A 20,301-nucleotide genomic window follows, 5' to 3' on the forward strand; every position below is an offset into this window, starting at 1 on the left:
GGGTGCTGAATGAGTAGCAGAAGGCGATAAACAATAGTGGGTGCCATGTGAGTGCTAATTGGTACAGGGAGCCATGTGAGTGTTGGACATGAGTGAGTAGGGAGTGCCATGTGTGGTCTGGATGTGTGCCATGGGAGAGTACTGAGTCTCATATGGGTTCAGACCAAGGGTGGGTACTGGTTGCTATTTGAGTGCTGGCCATGGATGGGTACTAGGTGCATATAATGGCTTTGGAACTTTGTGCTGTGTGAGTACTGTGCCATGTGGGTGTTGATTATGGGGGTTATAGGGTGTCATGTGGGTCTTAGGTGCTAATACTGAGTGCCAAGTGGGTACTGGGAGCGAGTACGTGGTAACATCTGGGTAATGGGTGCTGGCTAGTGGGGTATTTGTTGTCATGTGAGTGCTAAATGCAGAAGCTGGGTTCCATGTGGGTTCTGGGTGCTGGCACAGGGTGTCATGTGCATTCTGGCTGTATGGGTTGGTGTCAAGCATCATGTAGGTGTTGATTGCAGTTACTCAAGCCCTTGTGAGTTCTGGGTGCAAGTACTGGATGTCATATGTGAGTGTTTGGTGTTTGTGCTGGGCACCAAGTGGAGGCTTAGTGCAACTGGAACTACTGCAGATGAAACATGTGGGTGTTGGGTGCAGGTACATTGGTGCAAATACTTGGTGCATTGCATGCACTAGGTGCTAGCTATGGGTGGGCATCGTGTGTCATGTGGATTCTGAGTGCAGGTACTTTGGGTGCTAGTACTGGTTTATGTGAGTTCAGATAATGTGCAAGTACTGTGCCAAGTGGGTGTGAGTACTGGGTGCCAGCTATAGGGTGAATGATGCAAGTACTAAGTGCCATATGGAGGTCGGATATTAAGTATTAGGTGAAAGTTGCTTGGTGCAAGTACTGGGTGCTTGCTATAGTGGGGGTTACTGCTTGAGTGTAATGTGGGTGCTGAATATTGGTGGGATTGCGGTGGGTGCAGGGAGTGGGAGGTCACTGTGGGTACTGCTATGAATGGCATAGTTGCTGCTAGGGGAGGTAGAGGTCAGTGTGGGTGCTGGTGGAAGGGTAGGTCACTGTGGGTTCTGTGGAAGGAAGAGGTCAGTATGAGTGCTGGAGGAAGGGGAGGTCACTGTGGGTGCTGGGAGAGGTCATTGTAGTTATTGGAGGAGGGAGTAGTTGTGGATGCTGTCTGTGTGTTGGGAGAGATCAGTGTGGGCGCTGCTTTTGGGATGGGAGGTCCCTGTAAGTGCTGCAGGGGACAGGAGGGTAGCCTCTGGGGGAGGGAAAGATCACTGTGGGTGCTGGGGGAGGGATAGGTCAGTGTGGTACTGGGGTAGGCAGGATCACTGCTAGATTTGGGGAAGGAGAGGTGATTGTGGGTGGTAATTGAAGGGAGAGGTCACTGTGGGAGGGAGAGGTCACTGTGGGAGGGAGAGGTCACTGTGGGAGAGAGAGGTCACTGTGGGTGCTGGTGGAGGGAGAGGTCACTGTGGGTGCTAGGTGGAGGGAGAGGTCACCGTGGGAGGGAGAGGTCACTGTGGGAGGGAGAGGTCACTGTGGGTGCTAGGTGGAGGGAGAGGTCACTGTGGGAGGGAGAGGTCACTGTGGGTGCTGGTGGAGGGAGAGGTCACTGTGGGTGCTAGGTGGAGGGAGAGGTCACTGTGGGAGGGAGAGGTCACTGTGGGAGGGAGAGGTCACTGTGGGTGCTGGTGGAGGGAGAGGTCACTGTGGGTGCTGGTGGAGGGAGAGGTCACTGTGGGTGCTAGGTGGAGGGAGAGGTCACTGTGGGAGGGAGAGGTCACTGTGGGTGCTGGTGGAGGGAGAGGTCACTGTGGGTGCTAGGTGGAGGGAGAGGTTACTATGGGAGGGAGAGGTCACTGTGGGAGGGAGAGGTCACTGTGGGTGCTGGTGGAGGGAGAGGTCACTGTGGGTGCTAGGTGGAGGGAGAGGTCACTGTGGGTGCTAGGTGGAGGGAGAAGTCACTGTGGGTGCTAGGTGGATGGAGAGGTCCCTGTGGGTGAGGGAGAAGTCACTATGGGTGCTTAGGGAGGTAGAGGTCAGTATGGGTCCTAGGTGGAGGGTGAGGTCAGTATGCCACACTAGGATTCCTATCCAGGCCTCTTCACCTGAAAGTGCCCCAGGCGGAGGTGGAGCTTCTCGCGGGTGGGCGGGGCTTACAGCGGTAGGGGGCGTGGCTTATTTTTGCGCGATCAGAGGGGCCTTTTTTGCTGATTTTAAAAAGGGGGGGGGGTGCCTGGGCACCCAGAGCACCCCCCTCTGCATGTGCCTGGTCACATGTGAAAGTATAAATCACCTCTCCTGCTTTGCTCTCGTCTGCCTGAATTCCAGAGATCCCTGCATCTCTCTCACTTGTGCAAAGTGTGTGTTATGGCAGTCAGCATCTGCTGTCACCTGTATGATGAGAGGGGACAAGCAATCTGCTGTGAGAAGAAAAATATATGGGCTCAAGTAGCATAACTCTTGAGTTCCGAATAGTTTTTTTCATGCAGCACTGCATTCACGGGCAGGAATTAGCAGCTCTCCCCCTCCCTGACTGATGTTAGTTTATTACTAGTAGGTCAGTGCTGTTAAAGACAATTCATGGCTTGTTTTTTCTCTCCTACAGAATGACAGCAACATTCTTTGTGCTACAGTTTAACTCTTTCCTGGCTTTTTCTTTTTTTTGCCAGCAAAGTACTGTGTTGACCATCAGTGAAAGCAGGATGTTTTGAAACAGAATGACAACTGTTACATTTATTTATATTTACTAAACAATCGATGCATCTCCTGCTGACTGTGTATATAGCTGTGTGCCCTAACATCTTGTATACAGTAACAAAGTCTGAAGATAGCTCATTAGCCAAAGGCTCACTGTTGTTCTTTTGGTTAGCCAATAAAAAGTGTTATTCTGTTACAAAACTTGCTGCTGACTGATTTTAAGATCTGTCTTAAGTGCTAAATTGTCACTGCGTAAAGTACACCTGAGCTTATGCTAGGTACACACAATGCAATTTTCTGACAGATTTACTGTCAGATCGACTATTTCCTACATGTCCGATCTGCTTTCCAATCAATTTTCTGAATGCTTTTTCATAGAAGTGAACAGCAAACTGATGGAAAAATTGAATCGGAAATCAGATCAGACATGATGGAAATAATCGACCTGACAGTAAAGAAAATTGCATCATGTGTACCTAGCATTACACTATATCTATGCCAGTGTGTGTAGAGTCAGATCCTTCTACTTACCTGTTCTCTGTTTTGGATGGACTTCTCTGCATTGTGCTGCCATCACATGTTTGTGGCTCTGACTGCAGCAAGTCGCACAGAGGACAAAGAAGCAGCGCTGTCCACTGGGGCTCCTTGTAATTTCGCACTCCTGTACGGATGTGCACAGGAGCCGAGGGAGTGTTATGGGTATGCGTACTTGACAAGTGCTGCTCATATATGAGCATCATTTCTGAAGTATGCAAGCCCAGAACACTATCGGATGTTGTGCATGCAGACAGGAGCGCAAAATTACATGGAGTGGACAGAGCATGCACTGCTTCTTTGTTGAACAGGGGGCAAAGCAGCAAAACAGAGGAGAGCCCGTTCAGACTATTCAGAGTTGGACAGAAGGGGGGGGGGGGGTGCGGTTGGTGACAGTCGGCCTAGGGAGCTGAAAAGTACAAATCCGGCCCTGCGGGCATTAGGCTGCACATTGTATCATTTTGACATGATGATGGAATTATGACTGTATTGATGTGAATGCGCCCATCTTTTATCTGTAATAGTAAAAGCTATGTTTTATATGTACCTGTCTGGTCTTCAAACCCTACACCATTTTTATTAATCCTGTCTTTTAGGATTAAGTTTGCATTTTTTAATCAATTCATTTGGGTTTTGATGATCCCCAAGCAGTGCAGTCTACAGTTTTAGATAAAAAAAACCAGAAAAATGAACACATACAAACAAACTGTTAAAAATGTATGCAAACACGTAATCAGCCATCACCCCATATCACAAAACTGAAATGACTTGACAAATGCATAAATATATTAAAAAAACAACTTGATTACACATAATAAGAGGCACAGTTCTGTCACGCAGCAGAAAGTGCAGGCAACTTTTCCTAATTTTCGTCCCAATGCCTCCTTTATTCAAGCTTTTTAGTTATCACAGACAGGAGGAGATCTAACCAGGGTCGTAACTAGAAATCACTGCCCCCCCCCCCCCCCCTTGAATCTTTGGATGAGGCCCCCTCCTCCTCCTCCCCCCTCAAAACAGAAATTGGAAAGGAAGGCCAGGCAGGATATTAAACAGAAAAAAAACAACAACCATACTTCCAGTAAAGGTAGCCTAGTATAGTTGCCCCCAGTATAGGTAGCCTGTCATAGGTGCCCTTAGGGCGACAGACGAGATGATGCGCTGAGTGCTGGACGGGCCCCACATTGCAGGGCTATCGCGGGTAACACACAAAGAATTAACACAACAAATTCAGATAAATACAAAGTTGTATAACAATGCGCTCGTCTACAATACGTAATAATCCAAAATATTTATAAAATTACATACAGTCCTTGTGCTCAGCACACTGAGGGACATGAAATGTACACTGAAACTTGGACTCTAATAACATACAAGAGCACAAACTCCTTTCAAGCGACGTGCTCATGCTGTTGGCTGGGCGGGTATGAGTTTAGTCAGTGTAGCCGCAGTTTCATCGGGGCTGGCTGTAATTCTGTCAGAAGAGGTAGGTGCTTCATCCAGGCAGGCAGCATGTGCGTCAGAGCAGGTTTCAGGCTTCTGATCATTGTTCTTCATTGCAAAGTAATCAAAGGATTCATATACTGTCGAGATGGCCTGTAATGCCACAAAAATATGATGAATTCCAAGCACAGAATATCAATCTGTAATTTCATATACTCAACACTACCCGTGCTGAGGAAATAGGAAAGCTTATAGAGGCACCTCAATGACTTATAGAAGAACACTAAATTACCCAATTTATGTCATTTATCCGGTTTCAGCATCAGAAACACCTCCTATATCTATATGTTGCTGTACATTGCTATGTAGCCGCTCCCTACCAATGATGTTTAGCCTAGATTATGACGCCACAAAATCTTCTTCTCCCAGTGCACTCTGGGAGTACAGGTGTTGTTTCAGCTGACTTCGGAACACACAACAAACAAACATTCTGCAGTGATCAGGGCCAGCGCTGCCATTCAGGAATAGGGGGCAATTTCCCAGGGCCCTGACTGCTGCAGGGGCTCCGCACCGCCAGACCCCGCCAAGTGGTTTCCCTTCACTACTGCCCAGGGCCCCTACAAATGTTGCTGAAGATTTTTTGATTTTCTTGGTATTGTATATTGTTGTTCTGTGTGTCCACTGTCCAGAGCCCTTGAGCTGTTGTAGGAGACAGGTGTACAGAGCTGCTAGTGCTACATTACCTCACCCAATAGCCCTTTTAAGGGCTGTTTTTTTTCTTCATATTGTTATATTGTGTTCTGTGTGTCCACTGTCCAGAGCACTTGCGCTGTTGTAGGAGACAGGTGTGCAGTGCTGACACCTGAGAGACAAGCAATACTCCTGTACTATCCAAGAATCAGCTATGACTAAGGAGCCATAAGTTTGCTCTGATACGCGTGAGCTGTATTGCTGTTTGTCCACAATTGCCTCGATAGAAATTGGACTTTTATCCTGAGACTGGCGCAGCAGAATTCTTATCTACTACAATAGTCCAGTACTGTCATGTATTATTCACTTCTGGCCTGTTTAAAGCCTCACTGTCTGTCAGGGCCCTATATTGTGTGGTGATTGTACATAACAGCAGAAACCTTTCTGTCACCTGAGTGAAGTGACAATCAGCTCCTTACTGACAGCGTGGTTATTTTTGTTAATGTAATATTGCGAAAAAAACATGACAGACAGAAACTGGCTACGCTGCAGGGGTTGTGGTGCTGTGATTTCCTGTGGCCCTAGAACATAGCCCAGTGAACTCACAAAATGCCACAGAAGTAACTGGCGTACACAGTAGCACACCCCATCTTCTACTAGGAACCTTGCCACACCATCCTAATCGTGCTCAGACATGATTCTGAATCTGATTCTGATATGGGAACCCTACGACAATAAAATTGTTCTGGCCTCTGCTGCAGAGGCTGCAACAATTCTTTTTTTAAAATAAATAAGCCAATTTTTTTCTCTGAAGTATATGCCATGCAAAAAAGTTTCTATTAGGGCTCGTTCGCGCAATAAAACTTAACACGCGAATGGTGGAATCTGTTCACGCGCACAATGCTTTACACGCGCATTTGCACGTGCAAAGCCTTTACATGTGATAACTGAGTTATCACGCTTTAGTGAATCGAGCTCATTGTGCACGTGAACAGTTTCCACCATTCGCGTGTTAAGTTTTATTGCGCGAACGGCGTTACGCTTCACACGCTAAGTGCAGAATGCCATTGAAAACTACGGCGCTTCGCACAATCAGAAGATAGAGTTTGGTAATGAAATCAGCAATGGTGCTTACATTAACATGTGCATTAATGTAATACCGCGCACGCAAAGTTTAACGCACGTCGCTTTATGTACTGTATACAGTAATAATTCATGATCTACATTCCGTTCGCGTGATCTGCAGTGACTTCACGTGATAATGATACTTAGCACGTGATAAGGATACTTAGCACGTGATAAGGATACTTAGCACGAGATAATGATACTTAGCACGAGATAATGATACTTAGCACGGGATAATGATACTTAGCACGTGATAATGATACTTAGCATGTAATGATGATACTTAGCACGTGATAAGGATACTTAGCACGTAATGATGATACTTAGCACGTGATAAGGATACTTAGCACGTAATGATGATACTTAGTACGTGATAAGGATACTTATAAGGATACTTAGCACGTAATGATGATACTTAGCACGTGATAATGATACTTAGCACATGATATCACGTGCAATGCGGCTTATCACTGTCGTGCTAAGTGTTAGCGCGCTTTAGTGTCAAGCCCTATACGCGTTGCTGTGCATTTCAGCAGCGCATATAGGGCTTGATTCACTAAACCGTGATAACTCAAATATCACACCTTATCAAGTTAACATGCCTTATCAGAGTAGCATAACGAGCGCTACGAACCCTCGGGGGCTAAGGGCAGGACGAGTGCCATTGCCAATTAGCAGGGATACATTTGTAGCGCTCGCTATGCTACTCTGATAAGGCATGTTAACTTTGATGAGGTGTGATATCTTTGATAAGGTGTGATATCTTTGATAAGGTGTGATATTTGAGTTATCACGGTTTAGTGAATCAAGCCCATAGTGTGTGACACGCAAGAACGGTAAAAGGGCATAGACAGCCCTTCTACCATTCCCATCATATGGGCTGCGCAGCAGTGCGATTGCGCTGCTGCATGCATTTTCGGGAATCTTAGCGCTGACCCATTCACTAATTCTGCAGCGCAGCACATAGTAACGCAGATGGTGTGCGATGGTATGCGTTGTGTTCCAATCGCACAACCATCTGCGCTAAATCATGTGAACGAGGCCTAATAAGGCTGTGTTTATAATGTGTATATGTTTTTATAGCATGTTGTTAGGGAAGGTGGAGCACTCCCTCGTCCCGATTTGATGTGCCTTGGTCAGTCTGGTAGCACTCAAGATCAATGGCGTATCGTATAGCATATAACATTGATAATACTACTCATTAAAATTGAAACACTGTTAGCAAGTTCCTTTACAACCTTTAAGTCAGAAATCAGTAAAAAAAAGAAAAATAAAAAAAAGGAAAATAAATGGAGAAAAAACAACGTACCCACTGTACAGAATTAGTAGATGAGGCGCTCTCATCAGCATCAACATTATCTTGGTCCACATTCCGGATTTCCAGGGATTCTTGCTCTGTCTTCGTCTGGTAGATTTTCCTCTCTTGAAAGACATAACAATAAAGCATTTGTATAATATTGGAATACATGTAGACAAAGAGAAAAGCAAAAAGCAAAATAAAAATCCACGGTCACTTTGTGGAACATTAAAAGCAAGACATTTTAAATCAGCCTCTCTCTGCCAATCCCTCCATTTGCTACCAATCTCCCAAAGGATCAAGTTCAAATTCCTAACACTATCACACAAGGCGGCTCTACATCTCCTTCATACCTTCCCTTATTAGTGTCCGGATAACATGGATGGATATCAAGGACTTCTCACGAGTGTCACCTCTCCTTTGGAACTCCCTCCCACAGCCTATCTGTCATGCTCCAAGTATGGAAATTTCAAAACGTACCCTCAAGACACACCTATTTAGACAAGCTTATAGTTTGCTATAGCTAGAATTTAAAGTTCACTGCCTCATCTGCTAACTCCTTTGTCTACTCCCCCAGTGTCTCATCCCCACTACCCCCTGGATTTAAAGGGATGGGACCTCCCCCTTTTGTTTTCTGTCTCTGTGCAATTTATCAAATGAACATCTATCAGTTTTGGTGATTTTTTCAAAATACACATCAACTGTATGTATCTGTACTTGTATCACTGGTTGTACAGTATGTTGAACTGGTCATGTATCTACGCTCCCCATTGTTGTATGTTTTGCACATTGTACAGCGCTACAGAATATTTTCATACTGTATAAATAAAACAAATAATTTATTGTCTGACTTGGAAGAAAAAGAGTAAGCTTTTGGCTGATAAGCCTTCTCCAGACTCGATGGTTAACAGGATACAATACTCTAATGAAAACACACTGTTTTTCTTCCAAGTTAGCCAATAAATGGTATCATCCTTAAGGCCAGATTTATACTTTTCTGCCTCATGCCATGTATGTTGGAGGTCTCATGTGTAGCAGTGCCTCTCCCATTCCATGTGCAGCCCCCTCTTCCATGTATAACATCTACGGTTGGGGACGGCTTTGTATGTTTTACCGCCCAAGGCCACTATCACCAGCCACCCGCAGACAAACCGCAAACCTGCCCAAGGCCACTATCACCAGCCACCCGCAGACAAACCGCAAACCTGCCCAAGGCCACTATCACCAGCCACCCGCAGACAAACCGCAAACCTGCCCAAGGCCACTATCACCAGCCGCCCCCAGACAAACAGCAAATCCCCTACCACACACACACACTTTTATTGGTCCCAGTAACTATTGTTATTATTATTTAGTATTTATATAGCGCCGACATCTTCCACAGCGCTGTACAGAGTATATTGTCTTGTCACTAACCGTCACTCAGAGGAGCTCACAATTTATCCCCATAGTCATATGTCTATATGTATGTATCGTGTAGTGTATGTATCATAGTCTAGGGCCAATTTTAGAAGAAAGACAATTAACTTATCAGTATGTTTTTGGGATGTGGGAGGAAAGTGAAGTGCTCGGAGGAAACCCACACAGACACGGGGAGAACATACAAACTCCGTTCATATAGTGCCCTGGCTGGGATTGGAACCAGGGACCCAGCGCTGCAAGGCAAGAGCGCTAATCACTACTCCACAATGCTGCCCTCAGCAATCAATGTATTTGAAGATGCTTTTTAACAATACAATTTTACTAAATGATCAACCTTCTGTTCTGTTTTGTGGATTGATTACATTTGAAATGAACTGAATGGTTATAATTGGTTTTTCCATTTATGGGCCAAATTGATGCTTTCCGCTCTGAGTTGGACTCAAAGAGCAGCCGATGATGATACTGAGTGACAGCTCAGGTCACAGACAATAAGCTGCCCCTGTTTGCTGCCCCTTCATCCCCTCCACCCACCTTGAGTCCCAGACACTCGCCTGGCTGCTGTAGTTCACATGTTTGGCAGCTTGACTGCATGACCGTGGCAGACCACGGCCCGCCCCTTGCTTCCTGGTGCCCTAGGCCATGGTCTATGTGGCCTTGCCTGAAATCCGCCCATGTCTACAGTTTGTACTGAAGCCCATCTTTCAAGTATAACTCCCTTGGGCATCAGCCTCAGTTTTCATGTGTTGTTCCCCATTTGCAACCTTCTTTGTCATATCTAGTAACCCCTATTTCATGTCTAGGAGCCCCCTCTGGCTGTAGCCACCCAAGGCCTGAAAGGGGGAAGAGATCGCTTCCTATCCGCATTGGTTGCTAGCAGTTGCAATCTGCCAACTTTGGAAATAGCTTACAAAAATACTCCTGCTTAAAGGGGTTCTTTCGCGAAAAAAGTAGGCAGTTAAAAAATGTGACAGATGACAGGTTTTGGGCCAGTCCATCTTTTTAAGGGGGATTCTCAGGGCTTTCTTTGTTTTCAACAGCATTTCCTGAACAACAGTTTAACTGCCAAAATAGCAAGATACCAGCCGGCTTCCCTAATCACTTGCACACTATTATGTCAGTTAGATTTTGCAACTGTTGTTCAGGAAATGCTGTTGAAAACAAAGAAAGCCCTGAGGGCTCTTTCACACTAGAGGCTGCGGTAGAAAAGGCTGAAAGTCAGCCTTTTGCTTAACGCCAATACATAGCGTTTTCAAAGCCTTTTCAAAGCCTTTTGAAAGAGTTTTACAGCCCATATGAAAACGTCCTTTTTTTTTCTTCTATAAAAATAAGTGAACAAGATAGCTGTAAAACGCTTTGAAAAGGCTTTGAAAACGCTGAAGTTGGCGTTTTCCATTGACTATCATTGAAACGCCAACAGCCAACTTCGGCTGTTAACAGCCCTGAAAAAGCTCCTGGGAGCGTTGAAACGCAACGCTCCAAAACGCCGAGTTAGATGTGAAAGGTAAAATTAAAGTCTATGGACTTTCTTTTACCTAGCAAAACGCCAACTTCGGCCGTGGCGTTAAAACGCCGAAAAATCCCTCTGGTGTGAAAGGGCCCTGAGAATCCCCCTTAAAAAGATGGACTGACTCAAAACCTGTCATCTGTCTCAAAATTGTAAAAAAGAAAAGTTTGCAGAGACCTCACTGATCCATACAAAAATGCAAAACTTTATTGAATACCAGCAAACACAACATCCCAAAGTCTAAAAACAATTCCTTAAAATTGGAGTCCCCGGAGTTCCTCACATCACCCTCACATGCACAGTTCCATTCACACAGACCTAGCAGTGCTAATTGATTACCGCTGCAGCGTGTAGGCTAGCTTAATTGACTTAATGCCAGTGGAACCACTACCTATAAGTGTATATATGTACACACCAGGAAGTCCTGTAAATTGCAGGTGAATTGCCGTTCACGCAAAACTTTTGAGTGCACTCAGAAAAGAGGCCCATATCAATAAACATTGTAGCTACTTCAATTAGTCCTATAAGGTACACTTCTCACGTTAGCATGTTGATCCAGCATATCGCCATTTCACAGGTGGATAATTGCACTTCCAGGCATCTATTTGTAAACAGTTCAAAGCAGGTTGGCTTAATAGCCCCAATGCCAGTTTATAAGGAAGCAGTTCATATATTGCTAAAGAGGCTCAGTCATAAAGCTTTAGCCACAGAGCACTTAAAAGGAGGCAGATGCCAGGCTTAACTTACGTCGCCCTGCGGGTCCCCCACACTCCGCAGTCCGCGCATCTCCGGCAGGTTTTCCTCCTTTCTCCTTTGAACTTCCGCTGCAGCGGTTTGTCAGAACAGCACACGTGGTCCTTGGCTGAAGATGCGCACGATCGACCCGCTCACAGCCTCACGTAGTAGTGGGGATCCAGTGCGCAGAACGCTTGGAAGGGTGGAAGAGATCAGTCAACAGGGACTCCTCCCACTTACATGTTTCGCCCAATGGGCTTCCTCAGAGTGACGTCAGGGGGGGTGGCTGAGTACTTCCCATGGTCTTTTATATACAGTCCAGCATCATGTGATCTAACCTGAGCGGCCATCTTTGTTGCTGGATCCACGCTTGGATTTTCCCTCTTTCTAAAACAGTTGCATTGATATTCTCTTAGCGTGGATCGAATGTAAAACAAAAATAGGGGGTTGCATACATTGAGACCTCGATAAACGCAAGTCCGCACTGGGCATCTGATTAGAGTATAACATATATAGCAGTAAGTATATAACCATCACTAGCCTTCACATATACCTGCCTGCCTTTCTGAGCCACACATAAATGTATTATTGCTCACCATTGCCTCCAGAGGTCACAATGCGCAGTACTTTCCCCTCTTTTCCATTCACCATCTCAGACATACTTGTCCTAAAGGGGTACTCCAGCATGAATCACATATCTAATCTAAATATACAGAGAAGTCAATTTCTGAGTTCAAACCTGATGGTGTTCGTGTGCCTAGTCTATATATCCACATTGTTTCTACTCTACAGAGTTCTCTCTCAATATTAACTTTTCTAGCTCCTTTTTTCATGGAGAACAGGACTTTAACCAGACTACCCCTGAAACTGCCCCCATGTTTTTCACGATAATGCTGTCTCAGAGGGCCCTTGCAGTTTTCGTTTTCATTGCCCACATTTGAAATGTGCTCCAGGATCCGCGTTTTAAAGGCCCGGGTGGTCATACCAATATAGTGTAGACCACAGGGGCAGGTAATCATATACACTACCCCTGTGGTCTCACAATTCATAAATGCCCTAATGTCATATTTCTTCTCCTGTTTTACATCCCAGAACGTCTTTGTCCTGTGCACAAATGGACAGACTTTGCATCTGCCGCAGCGATACATGCCTTTTGGGGGCGGAACTGCTGAGAGCCAGTTCTTCCTCCCTTCTTCTGCCCCTCTACTGCGGAATTCCGAACATACCAAATGGTCCCTCAAAACCTGTCATCTGTCACATTTTTTAACTGCCTACTTTTTTCGCGAAATAACCTCTTTAACCCAACCCTGAGCTAAATAGTATAGTACAGAATCTGTACTGTCCGATTTCTTTGCTGTTTCCGCTGCTCCCCGCCGTGATCCTGGCTTTTAATCGCCAGTTTTAGGCAGTGTTTACAAACAAAAAACATGGCCGCTAACCAGGAAGTGATGTTTGTGAGTATATATACATATAAATACACACACACGCCTGTACTCTAATATGAGTGTATGTATGTGTGTGTATATATATATATATATATATATATATATATATATATATATATATATATATGCACACAGTGGGATGTGAAAGTTTGGGCAACCTTGTTAATCATCATGATTCTCCTGTACCTGTAAAAATCGTTGGTTGTTACGATAACAAATGTCAGTTAAATATATCATATAGGAGGCACACACAGTGATATTTGAGAAGTGAAATTGCGTTTATTGGATTTACAGAAAGTGTGCAATAATTGTTTAAATAAAATTAAAACAGTCCAACACGAAGAGTCCACAGCACCACGTCAGTAATATATAGCTTTTTTATTATTTAAAAAGGCAAAGAGATAGCCATACAGCGACAGACGCTGTTTCGGACAAGGTCCTTCCTCAATCTGCATCAGGCTCTCTCTGAAATACATCACAATTGCTACTCTTATATATACTAGTCATCAATACAAAATAACCAATCAGGATGCAGAGAGGACATGGAGGACCTGATGGGGAATTGCAAGAAAGCCAAGTAAGTTACACCCACTATGACACAAGTCAAAAAGGATCTCTCGGATCGGATCTCTCGGAGAGATCTCAATCGGATCTCTCTAAAGGGGCAGAGAAAATTTGCTATTTCATTACTTAGGATCATACTGGAGGAAAATTACTTTGTCTTTGAGGGCGTATACTATCAGCAATGCAGGGGGACCGCCATGGGGTCAAATGTGGCCCCCTCCTACGCAAATCTTTATCTGGGCCTCTATGAGGAGGCATTTGTCTATACACATGAGTATTATCGTAGGCATGTTGTATGCTGTCTACGATATATCAATGATATTTTTGCGTATGGAGGGGTCCCAGGAGGCCCTGGCGGTCTTCCTTACTGATCTTCATGAGAGCTGCCCGAGCATTCATTTGACGGCTCATGTGCATCCTTAGTTAAAGACAGCTATCTATGCTCAGAAGCCATCAAACCTGAATGAACTAGAGAGGTTTTGTAAAGATGAATGGTCCAAAATACCTTCAACCAGAATCCAGATTCTCACTGGAACCCACAGGAAGCGTTTAGAGGCTGCAATTTCTGAAAAAGGCTGATCTACTAAATATTGATTTAATTTCTTTGTTTGTGGTGCCCAAATTTATGCACCTGCCTAATTTTGTTTAAACAATCATTGCACACTTTTTGTAAATCCAATAAACTTAATTTCACTCCTCAAATATCACTGTGTGTGTCTCCTATATGATATATTTGACTGACATTTTTTATTGTAATAACCAAAAGGTTGCCCGAACTTTTGCATCCCACTGTATGTATATATATATATATATATATATATATATATATATATATATATATATATATATATATATATATATATATATATATATATATATATATATATATATATCTATCTATCTATCTATCTATCTATCTATCTATCTATCTATCTATATATATATATATATATATATATATATATATCTCAATCATGTTACAGTATACTACAAGTTTGTATTACATAGTAAATTATCTGCACTCCAGTCTGGGATTCTCACTTTCTCAGCGTGTGACAGGCAGCTCCCTCCCCTCTCAGCCTCACAAACTGCACAAGCTGAAACTGAGAGCAGAGTGTAAGGAGTAAACAAAGCACACAGAGCCTGCAGGGGGCGTGCATATCTTGTATTCATTACAACAGAGGCAGCCCATTCCTCCCTGGGTCAAAGCTTGACGAAGAAAAGATGATTAGATATATTACAGAGACAGTGCAACTAGGAAAGGCTGCAGTAATCCAGACCACATTAGAACAGGTATAGGAACTTGTTACAGAGTCTCTTTAACCCCAACTCTGTCATGGTCAACATACGTAAATAACTTAGACCAGAGCTGCAGACTCTGCTGTCATCATGAGAGCTACCATTTTGCATTCTGTAGGTGATCTTTCTGCAATGATGATTATTACTGAGGCATGACATGCTGTTCCAGACGATAAAGGGTTACCGGTATGTTTACTTCCACAGGCTTCTATACCAAAAGTACGTTTTTTCACACTTTTTCACTTGCTAGATTATGAAAATTTATTTTTCATATAAGGTGATTGTGAAAACTCAGAAGAAACATTTATTATATCAAGAACCTTTTCCTAACCTTATGTATATAATAACTTTTCAGCTTACAGCAAGCAAAAACATAGTAAAATTAAAGGGCTCCAAGCAGCTTTCTTTTTCTGCAGTATGTCTTGGTTTCTATTTGCTGTAGGAGCTTACACCCTCCCCCTTTCCCTCTGCCCTTATTTATCCAGGGGAAGGTGTGAATGTAATCAAGTGTGACTCTCTAAATTGTTTGAAGTACAGTGTATTATCTCCCCCCACACACACACACTGATGAAAGCTTTTGTTTACTCATCGCCACTGCTTATTACAGCAGTCCTTATCTGCCTGCTCTTTCTGCAGTAGGCAGGCCATGGAAGTAGAGCAATAAAAACCTCTAACAAACATTTACATGTAAAAAAAAGAGGTAGAATGGATTTCTTTTTTTTTGTTATGAGCCACATTGTTAATATGCATTTTTAACGTGCTATTGAGATGCCATGGGTGCTAAAAATGCTGCTCTGACAACATTTTGGAAAAGATAATTTGTTTTGTTTTTTTGCATGCTATGATCTTTAAAAAAAAAAAAAAAGTGTTAGGCCCCCTGCACACTGCAAATCCGATTTGCGATTCCGATTTGCAATTCTGATTTTCCCTGGATGCTATTAAAACAAAAAGAAAAACGCAGCATGCAGTTCCGATTAAAAATCGGAAATCGGAAACGCATGTTAATATCGATAAAAATGCTAATCGTTGATTCTGATTTTTAATCGTTTTTCTCATGCAATTTTGATTTCCGATTTTTAATCAGTACTGCATGCTGCGTCTTTTCTGCGTTTTTCTTTTGATAGCATCCAGGGAAAATCGGAATCGCAAATCAGAATCGCAAATCAGATTTGTAGTGTGCTGGGAGCCTTATACTAATTAGGAAAGTAAGCTGATCTAACCAGCACATAAATTGTTGTTTTTTTACCACAATATACTGAACCCTGCATCCAGGCACGGTCATTGATTACCGTAGTTATAACAACATGCGCTTTAGTTCACATTTGGTCTGGCATATTAAGACTCAGTGCTGCGCATTCTTTTCTCCTAGAATCATTTGGCTGAGCTAGCGAAGTGCAAGGAGATTTACAAGGTGCAGAATGTTCTCACGTCTTACTCGCAAAGCACCATGCTGGTGGGCACGGAGCTCAATGGACACTTCCTGACTAAGTGGGGGTGCCCAGTAATGATAAATGATGATTTATGATGCTACTCAAGTGTCAGAGAGATCAAATAGTGATCAAAAGGTTCGGTCGGCACCTCCATGTAAAAATAAACTCTTTAGGAAAACATTGCACTTTATTTCTATAAATGAATACAGATAAAAGGAAAGAGACTGCGTATAGTGACAGCCCGCTGTTTCAGGCAGTTAGCATTTCATCAAGTTGGACAGCCCCTTTCTGTTCAGCTTGAAGAAAGGCTGGCTGCCTGAAACAGTGGTCTGTCGCTGAACGCAGCCCCCGCCCTTCCTTTTATCTATTTTAAAAACAAATTTTAATATCATATCAGCTATGTTGTACTGAGAGGAGCTTATTTTTACATGAAGGTGCCGACCTAACCTTTTAATCGCTGATGATATATTGTCCAAAGGGTACTCTAGAACAGCCAGGTCTGGGCACTCAACCTTCTTCTATATGCATGGCTGCTAATCTAACAACGTTATTGGAGAGAGATGGTCAGGAGTTCCTGGCCAGCACGGGTGTAACTACAAAACATGGGGCCCCCCAGCAAAACTTTAGTGCCCCCCCCCCATATTCACAGCCCTTCCTTTGCCTACCCCTGGTGACCTTCACAGCCTGGGGGCCCATCTTGCAAGGCTCATAAAACACGTGTGCTATTTACAAAAGAGGTATGCACACCTAATATATACAGTTATAGCTAGAGCAACATAGAAGAGGAATCATCGGGTGCTGAGTCAGTAAACCGGGCTACCGGAGTAGCCCTACTACACCATTAAAAAATAAATAAATAACTCGCACACCATGTAGAAAGTAAATGCAAAAGATTGTGTATTGAGTACAAAAAAATCACAATAAGTGACAAAGAACTGATCAAATATGGCAGGACATCACAGAAAAGTGACAGTTACAATGGAACGCCCATGGAGTCACTGTGCAGCATTAACAAAGCTATGCATGTCATATAGCATACAAACATGATAAAATAAATGCAAAGTCAATATAGCAACTATGCATAGTGATCAGCCTAGAAAGGCATAAGCAGTGAGGCAAACAAGAAGCCATATACATATTAAGACAGAGACTCCATGGTGAGGAAGGAGCACATTGGCATATACCCTCTGACAAGGGTGTTTTCCGAAACGGCGCACTGTCAGGGTATATCCTCACAATGGAGTCTCTGTCTTAATATGTATATGGCTTCTTGTTTGCCCAGGGCCGGATTTAGGACAAGGCCACCGCACCGCAGGAGCAAGGGCACCAAAGTAGCAGGCTGAACTTATGCAGCATTTGCAAACTTGCAAATGCTGCAATGCAGAGAGATCAGACGAGCGCCTGACCGCGGTACTCTGCTGCTAGCCGCCTGTGCAGCAGCCACCTTGCTCTCTGTGCACATTTGCATTGTGGCCGGCGGCTATGGACTTGGGCAGCATTGGAGACAGAGGGGAAGAGGCAGAGGCGTAGCTAGGATTTTCAGCGCCCGGGGACAAAGACTATTTATGCGCCCCCCCAATGTCAAGGTTGCGGGCGTGGTCACATAATAAATGTGGGCGTGGTTATGGGTGGAGCCAAATGTATATGGAGGTTAGCAGGCTCACGCTCACCCACCCTCCCTCAGTATGTACCTTCCAGCATGTTCCAAGACAAATTCAGCAATCATGAGCCCCCCCCCCCCCCATCAAGACAAATTCAGCAATCATGAGGCCCCCAACATAACCAACTCAGCAATCATGAGGCCCCCAACAAGACAAATTTAGCAATCATGAGGCCCCCAACAAGACAAATTCAGCAGTCATGAGTCACATAAATAGACAGCATTTCACATAAATAGGTAGAATGCCCCCTTAATATGGTAGACACCTCTCACCTGGCAGCAGTTCTCCAAAATACACTCAATCTGACGTGGTTCCCCCAAAATAGGTAGCCCCAGGTCTATAGTTGTCCCCAGAATAGGTGGCCAGCAGTATAGATGTCCCCAGAATAGGTGGCCAGCGGTAAAGATGTCCCCAGAACAGGTAGCCAGGGGTAGAGATGTCCACAGAACAGTTAGCCAGGGGTATATGTGCCCAGTATATGTAGGCAGGGGTATGTGTGCCCAGTATATGTAGCCAGAGGTATATGTGTCCAGTATATGTAGCCAGTGGTATATATGGCCAGTATATGTAGCCAGGAGAATAATATGTGCCCAGTATATATAGTCAGGCATATATGTGCCCAGTATATGTAGCCAGGGGTATATATGCCCAGTATATGTAGCCAGGGGTATATATGCCCAGTATATGTAGCCAGGGGGTATATATGCCCAGTCCACGTAGCCAGGGGGTATATATGCCCAGTATATGTAGCCAGGGGTATATATGCCCAATATATGTAGGCAGGGGGTATATATGCCCAGTATATATAGGCAGGGGTATATATGCCCAGTATATGTAGCCAGGGGTAGATATGCCCAGTATATGTAGCCAGGGGTAGATATGCCCAGTATATGTAGCCAGGGGTATATATGCCCAGTATATGTAGCCAGGGGGTATATATGCCCAGTCTACGTAGCCAGGGGGTATATATGCCCAGTATATGTAGCCAGGGGTATATATGCCCAGTATATGTAGCCAGGGGTATATATGCCCAGTATAAGTAGCCAGGGGGTATATATGCCCAGTTCACGTAGCCAGGGGGTATATATGCCGAGTATATGTAGCCAGGGGTATATATGCCCAGTATATGTAGCCAGGGGGTATATATGCCCAGTCCACGTAGCCAGGGGGTATATATGCCCAGTATATGTAGCCAGGGGTATATATGCCCAGTATATGTAGCCAGGGGTATATATGCCCAGTATATGTAGGCAGGGGTATATGTGCCCAGAGTAGGTAGCCAGGGGTATATGTGCCCAGAGTAGGTAGCCAGGGGTATATGTGCCCAGAGTAGGTAGCCAGGGGTATAGGTGCCCAGAGTAGGTAGCCAGGGGTATAGGTGCCCAGAGTAGGTAGCCAGGGGTATAGGTGCCCAGGGTAGGTAGCCAGGGGTATATGCCCAGTATATGTAGTTAGGGGTATATGTGCCCAATATATGTAGGCAGGGGTATATGTGCCCAGAGTAGGTAGCCAGGGGTATATGTGCCCAGAGTAGGTAGCCAGGGGTATATGCCCAGTATATGTAGTTAGGGGTATATGTGCCCAATATATGTAGGCAGGGGTATATGTGCCCAGAGTAGGTCGCCAGGGGTATATGTGCCCAGAGTAGGTAGCCAGTAGCCAGGGGTATATGTGCCCAGAGTAGGTAGCCAGAGGTATAGGTGCCCAGAGTAGGTAGCCAGTAGCCAGGGGTATATGTGCCCAGAGTAGGTAGCCAGAGGTATAGGTGCCCAGAGTAGGTAGCCAGGTGTCCCCCTCCCCAGCAGGAGGGGAGCAGCGCAGAGAAGAGCTGCTCTCTCTCCCTCGCTGTCCCCTCCAATGTCTGTCCGGTGGCTGGCAGCGGCGGGCGGAACTTACCTCCGTCTCGTCGCAGCGCCGGATGGATCTGCCGCTACTTTGGTCTGGTCCAGACCAGAGCAGCGGCTGCGCACCCGAACTTCCGGCCGGTGTTCCGACGCGGCGCTGGAGCGTGACGGAGGTGAGTTCCGCCCGCCGCTGCCAGCCACCGGACAGACATTGGAGGGGACAGCGAGGGAGAGAGAGAGCACCTAAGGTGAGGGAAGGAGGGGGGAGATGGCCCCCCTTCCCCACCATCCGCACAGCTCTCTCTCTTCTCTGCGCTGCTCCCCTCAGCCCCGCAAAAAAAACAAAACCCGAAGCTCAGCTGGGCGCCCTTGGGGACCCGGCGCCCCGGGGCACTTGTCCTACCCCGACCCCCCCTAGCTCCGCGCCTGGGAAGAGGAAGCTTCTGCACTGGAGATGAGGAGAGAAATGAGTGACACTGATGGCTGCTGCGGTGTGAAGGCGAGCTGGCTACCTATACTGAAAGAGGGGAAGTGGGAAAAGGAGTGATTAAAGGGGAACTGAAGAGAGAGGTATATGGAGGCTGCCATG

General features: G+C 45.0%; 1 protein-coding gene across 3 annotated transcripts in view; it reads right to left on the reverse strand.

The window, feature by feature from the left end:
• Positions 1-4,316: 4,316 nt before the first annotated feature.
• Positions 4,317-20,301, reverse strand: part of LOC137545772 (uncharacterized) — a 71,988-nt gene continuing 56,003 nt past the window's right edge. For all 3 annotated transcript variants that reach the window (XM_068267373.1, XM_068267390.1, XM_068267381.1), the window contains exons 4-5: positions 7,821-7,933; positions 4,317-4,849 (exon numbers count right to left, since the gene is read on the reverse strand). In XM_068267373.1, coding sequence (XP_068123474.1) covers positions 4,658-4,849; positions 7,821-7,933 — 305 coding nt within the window. In that variant the 3' untranslated portion in view covers positions 4,317-4,657. The remainder of the gene's footprint in view (positions 4,850-7,820; positions 7,934-20,301) is intronic.

Source organism: Hyperolius riggenbachi, chromosome 1 (assembly GCF_040937935.1).
Source record: "Hyperolius riggenbachi isolate aHypRig1 chromosome 1, aHypRig1.pri, whole genome shotgun sequence".
NCBI lineage: Eukaryota > Metazoa > Chordata > Amphibia > Anura > Hyperoliidae > Hyperolius > Hyperolius riggenbachi.